Genomic DNA, 6,310 nt, shown 5'->3' on the forward strand with positions numbered 1-6,310 from the left:
TTAAGAAAAATATTTGTGTGAAAAGGGTAGAGTTTGTCCCGTCTTTCAAGAATCCCTGCACTACAGTATCTATTCCCAGTATCATTGGTCTGTAGCGCGTAGTAAAACCCCATCACCATGGGGGCGCTGTGATTTATTTCTGGGCTCGTTACCCGCTGATAAAAACAGAACAAGACAACACGGAAGTACAACTGAGCGCGGGTTTTTTGTTGTTGTTGTGACCACAACTTTTTCATCGAGGACGAAGCCATACTAGCGCAATAGCCAACTCTCAGTCGACAGAAACATGTCTAAACTACAGTCGTTTCGTGTGTTTTTAAATGAGCGTTTAACTGCGGCAGCTGTGGAGATTTTCGGGGCAGTTGAAGAAACGGTATCGGAGTACCGCGAGGAGAATGATCGGCTACGGAGACTGCTGCGGATCACACCGGAGATACAACTATGTAGGATAGGTTCGTATGTAGATCTACAGATAGTGGCACTGAACAAAAATATAAACGCAACAATTTCAAAGTTACAGTTCATATAGGGAAATTGAAATAAAATAATTTGTCCCTAATCTATGGATTTCACATTACTGCGAATAGAGATATGCATCTGTTGGTCACAGAAACCTTAAAATGTAGGTGGGTTGATCAGAAAACCAGTCACTATCTGGTGTGACCACCATTTGTCTCATGCAGGGGGACATCTCCTTCACATAGAGTTGATCAGGCAGTTGATTGTGGCGTGTTGAATGTTGTCCCACTCCTCTTCAGTGGCTGTGCGAAGTTGCTGGATATTGGCGGGAATTGGAACTGTCCTAAATGTCGATCCTGAAAATCGCTAACATGCTCTATGGGTGACATGTCTGGTGAGTATGCAGGCCTTGGAAGAACTGGGACATTTTCAGCTTCCAGGAATTTTGTACAGATCCATGCAACATGGGGCTGTGTATTGTCATGCTGAAACAGGAGGTGATGGCAGCGGATGAATGGCATGACAATGGCCTCAGGATTTCGTCACGGTGTCTCTGTGAATTCAAATTGCCATCGATAAAATGCAATTGTGTTTGTTGTCTAGCTTATGCCTGCCCATACCATAACCCCACCGCCACCTTTGTACCCAAAACATACATTGAATTATTTTCTAACATTTACATCTGAAGATATTAACATTATAAACATCAAAAAATGAAATGACCTCACTGTCACCTACGTTTATTTTAATCCAACTTAACATAGTCACTTTAATAACTCCACCTACATGACTAAAAAAATTTGATTTGATTAAAATGAAGGTGATCCCCTTAATAATCACCTTAACCCTTAATAATATATCCAAGTGTTTGACATGGGAGGGAACCAGAAACTCTATGATCAAACTTTATCAATGAAGAAGCAACAGTCATTTGTCATACTTTTGTCATCATACTTTGATCTGGTTTCCTTCAAGTTTCATGAAAAACATGATTTTTGACTGTTCATGACCTTTAACTGTCCACGTGCTCTGGCAGAGTTCCCGGTGGTGGAGCATGTTTAACAGTATAACTTTAGACCAGTCCCCTCGCCCCGACCCGGGCGCGAACCAGGGACCCTCTGCACACATCAACAACGGTCGCCCACGAAGCGTCGTTACCCATCGCTCCACAAAAGCCGCGGCCCTTGCAGGGCAAGGGGCGAAACTACTTCTAGGTTTCAGAGCAAGTGACGTAACTGATTGAAACGCTATTAGCGCGTACCCGCTAACTAGCTAGCCATTTCACATCCGTTACACATGTTCGTACGATACTGCCATCTGTCCAGTGTGCACTGTGCTAGTACGTAGGTGTAGTCGTATCAGTTAAACCAGATCTAGGAAGATGGCTGAAACCACGAAACGTGAGTGGATTATGTTAGAAACAACGGTCGTCATTCTTGGACACTCTCCAGTTCATTTATAGCTCCGTAGCCGAGAAACGGTGCATTACTCGTAGCGTTTAAAACAAAAGTGTGGCTGCGGATCCAACTTTTCACCTGCATTTTTTTCCCCGAATTTATGTCCCACGTGTTGATCACGTTCTGCGCTTGTGTTTCTTTACAAATACATTTTTGTGGTCTACTTCCCTTCACATTTCTCACTGTCAACCGTGAATGACACATTTGAAATGTTTACCGGTGTAACGTCCATGCAGCATCTGCATAGCAACCATGTGATCTAGGGCCGGGACAATACCAGTATCACAATATTCTTTCCAATGAAAACACCAAGCAGATCAAACTCTTTGGTTCTTCAAAACCTGCTGTATGTAACATATTGTGTATTATGGCTTGGAAAATAAATGTGTCTTTGGATGACAACATAATGATGTTTGTTTCCAACATTAGGTCTGTTTTCCTAAAGAAGTTAAATCCTCTTCGTGTTTTGTTTGCTTGCCATGATACTAACGAGTATCGTGATACTGGTATTTCTCGGCCCTAATTTGATGTTAATCAGTTTCATGGGGATTTACGTTTAGATCTTCTTGAGTTATACAGTGTTGTTATGAATGATGCACAGTGAAGTTTAGAGCAGATGGTGCTGTCAAACTGTAGCATAGCCTACCTGTGTATTTTGCCTAGTGGCACCTTGTTGAGTCTTGGCCACATTAGAGAAAAATGCGTTGGTGTTTCTGTCTTACAGTAACGTTATGCTGTCTTCTGTTATGTAGAATACTATCATTTATAAGATCTTGCAGACATTGATTCAGCTTTGATATAACTTTATTAAATTAGCACCATTTGCCAGAGTTACCTGTTCTTTACGAGTAGAGCAGAGACTGCGTGAAGTAGAGAATAAACACATGCACAGAAGCTTCTGGACCTTTAGTCTGGGGGGGAAAGGTCCAGAAAACATCTGATCTGCAGCCACAGACTTAAAACAATGCACACTAGTGACGTGCTGATCAGAAATAAACAGCAGCATTTGATGTTCAGATAATTGATTTGAAAAAAACGTAAATCAAAACTCTGTGGCGCGGTGGTTAGTCACGGTGGTTAGTCACGGGCTTTGAACACCTAAATAGTAAGAATACGAGGTAGGCATCTTATATTCCACTTCCCTTTATTGCCTCAATTCAAAAAAAACTTCTAAAACTGAATCTATGCCGTTATTTAGGAGGATATGAGTGTGACAAAAGCCTATCATGTAGCCTACTAAATGAAATATATTATTAGAACAACAATGTGCAGATAAAATTAATCTAAATATTGTGCTTTTGCCGTGATTCGACCCTGTCTTATCGTCAGTGTTCGATGGTTTCCAACCCCACCTGCTGAGCTACTGTTCAATTGTAACTTTAAAAAGAAATCGGTGTAATCTCACATTTTGCAAAACACGTTTCTAAAAAGCATGTGATCAAACAAAGCTTCGGATGTCATTGATTACGGGGTAATTTACATTTTATACAAGCATCAGCTGTACTTTTGTATAGGATCAGACTACTTTGAAAAATGTTCCGCATGCTTCGAAGCACCTGCAACTTGGTCTCAGAACAATTTGTAGGATTTGGTAAGTCAATCCGTTCCCTACATTTAGTATGATATATTACATTAGGTTAAATTATGCATGTCATAGCCGTCATACAATATCATATGAATTAGAGAAGCTATAGTATCATACGTCTTACCTGGTTGTACAATAGCATACGAATTGGATGACCTAACTTATCATTAGTATTTGAGGAGCTATAGTATTATACTTATTTTTCTGAGACCATGTTGCCTGTTGCACCATAACAACAAAGGAAAATTATGGGGAGAATTTACATTGGTGGTTAGGAGAACTAACAACAAAGGTTAGGTGAATTTATGTAAAAGTTACGTAGCAGGTTAAGAATTAATTGGGTAAAAGTTAGGGGAAGGTTTAGCTAAAATGCTACAGTTGTCCCCGACACAATTCAAAGGGTATTGTCGAAATCAAAACCCAATCCTCTAAGTCATGACGAACTCTTGTACTCAAATCTCACAACTCAGTTTTGGAAGATACTTTATGACCAAATTGTACCAACCATTTTGGCACAGGAAGAAATGTTTCTGACATATCGGTGTCACATGCTGTTTTCAACGAGAGAAATTGGTTCTTGAGTTCAGTTCTGCTTTAAGAAGATGCATTTTAGAAATAGGCAGGGTTTATGGCTGTGCCAGCTAGTGACGACTGTCTAAAGGCTCTATAGATAACCTCTGCTCCTCTCTCCTTTCCTCCAGACTCCCTGCAGCTCTCTCTCGCTCTCTCTGAAGAGGAGGTTCTCCCTGAGCAGCAGCAGCAGCACTGTGAGCAGGAGTGGAGCCCCAGTCTGGGGCAGGAGAACCCAGAACTTCCACAGATTAAAGAGGAACAGGAGGATCTCAGGACCAGTCAGGAAGAAGAGCAGCTTCAAGGTCTGGAGGCTGATTTCAAATTCACTCCTTCCTGTGTGAAAAGTGAATGTGATCAGGAGGGCCCATTTCAGCCCTTCACTTCTCCCCAAACCCAGACTGTGGAGAACAGAGAGAGTGACCCTAAACAAGTGGATCTCACACCTTTTGTTACTGTGACCCACCTTAAGGGCCTCAACATTCACTGTGACCCTCCAGATAATCAGAACAATGTCAGCCAATGCTCAGCCGTAAGCAGAAACCCAGTAGGACTTGACAGCAGCCCACCATTGGATCCCAGCTCATCATTGAATCCAAACCCATCAGTGGTGGAGCACTGTTTCAAACCCAGCACCACGTCTAGAAAAACTCACCACTGCCCTGACTGTGGCGAAATGTTTGCTCTGAAAGTTGACCTGCAGAGGCATGTTGCTCTCTCCAAGAAGAGACTCAATGAATGCCGTTTCTGCAGAAAACGCTACAACTCCACCTGTAAACTGAAGGCCCATGTCAGCCTCTGTCACAGTGGGAAACCCTACACCTGCCCTGTTTGTAGCAAGACCTTCAAACTCAAAGGATATCTGTCCAAGCACATGAAGAGTCACACAGGAGTGGGAGAGAAACCATTTAGCTGTGGAGACTGTGGGAAAAGCTTCTATCAGAAGGGGAACCTAAGAAACCATAAACTGACTCACACAGGAGAGAAACCATTTAGCTGTGATGACTGTGGGAAAAGCTTCTATCAGAAGGGGAACCTAAGTTACCATAAACTGACTCACACGGGAGAGAAACCATTTAGCTGTGATGACTGTGGGAAAAGCTTCTATCAGAAGGGGGACCTAAGAAACCATAAACTGACTCACACAGGAGAGAAACCATTTAGCTGTGATGACTGTGGGAAAAGCGTCACTCAGAAGGGGAGCCTAAGAAACCATAAACGGACTCACACAGGAGAGAAACCATTTAGCTGTGATGACTGTGGGAAAAGCTTCTATCAGAAGGGGAACCTAAGTTACCATAAACTGACTCACACAGGAGAGAAACCATTTAGCTGTGATGACTGTGGGAAAAGCTTCACTCAGAAGGGGAACCTAAGAAACCATAAACGGACTCACACAGGAGAGAAACCAGGAGAGAACCCACTTAGCTGTGTTGACTTTGGGAAAAGCTTCACTCAAAAGTCTAACTTACTGACACGTGAAAAACATCCACAAAGGAAGAAAAATAAGAAAAATTAAGACAAATGTCTTTAGTCAGAAGATGAAAATAAAAAGGCAGAATGTGAGTACACTCTCATAGACACAATAGCTGGAATAAGTAAATTAAGTCAGAATAGTCAGATTAAGTGATGACTAAATTAGCAGTGCAGATGGCACTATTTTGTTAAGTGCAGAGATGTATTATGGGTATGAATGTGTCGAGGACTTCTGAAATTCTACAGATTTTGTGGCCCAGCAGGAAGATCAGCATATCCCAAATCCAGAGGTTGTCAGTTCAAATCCCAGGTTGGGTCATATTGAAAAGTCTACTAAGTGATCATGTCAAATGTAATCATATTGTCATTGAGTACCTTTTTTTTTTTTTTATTATTTTTTTTTTAACACCAGTTTTGCTAAACAGTGTATCACTAACCTTAACAGAATACATGGTTCCAAATAAAATACAGTTGTATTGGTCACATACACGTGTTTAGCAGAAGTTATTGCGGGTGTAGCGAAATGCTTGTGTTTCTAGCTCCAACAGTGCAGTAATATCTAACAATTCACAGTAATACACACAAACTTAAAAGTAAAAGAATGGAATTTAGGAATATATAAATATTAAGATGATCAATGTGGCATGGACTAAAATACAGTAGAATAGAGTACATTATATACATATGAGATGAGTAAAGCAAAAATATGAAAACATTATTAAAGTGACTAGTGTTCCATTATGAAAGTGGCCAGTGAATTCAA

The 6,310-nt window shown here is 41.1% G+C and overlaps 1 protein-coding gene across 2 annotated transcripts; it reads left to right on the plus strand.

The window, feature by feature from the left end:
- The first annotated feature begins 205 nt into the window (after positions 1–205).
- Positions 206–6,032, plus strand: LOC120040407 (gastrula zinc finger protein XlCGF57.1-like). 2 transcript variants are annotated; one of them, XM_038985574.1, is made up of 2 exons: positions 206–452; positions 4,203–6,032. In XM_038985574.1, the coding sequence occupies exons 1-2, from the start codon at positions 287–289 to the stop codon at positions 5,588–5,590; spliced, it is 1,554 nt and encodes a 517-aa protein (XP_038841502.1). In that variant the 5' UTR covers positions 206–286; the 3' UTR covers positions 5,591–6,032. The 2 variants fall into 2 exon arrangements, 1 of the variants encoding a protein (XP_038841502.1); XR_005475641.1 differs by lacking the exon at positions 206–452 and adding an exon at positions 2,312–3,034 and having other exon boundaries at positions 4,203–4,308.
- Positions 6,033–6,310: the final 278 nt, after the last annotated feature.

This window comes from Salvelinus namaycush, unplaced genomic scaffold, assembly GCF_016432855.1.
Source record: "Salvelinus namaycush isolate Seneca unplaced genomic scaffold, SaNama_1.0 Scaffold35, whole genome shotgun sequence".
Classification (NCBI taxonomy): Eukaryota; Metazoa; Chordata; class Actinopteri; order Salmoniformes; family Salmonidae; genus Salvelinus; species Salvelinus namaycush.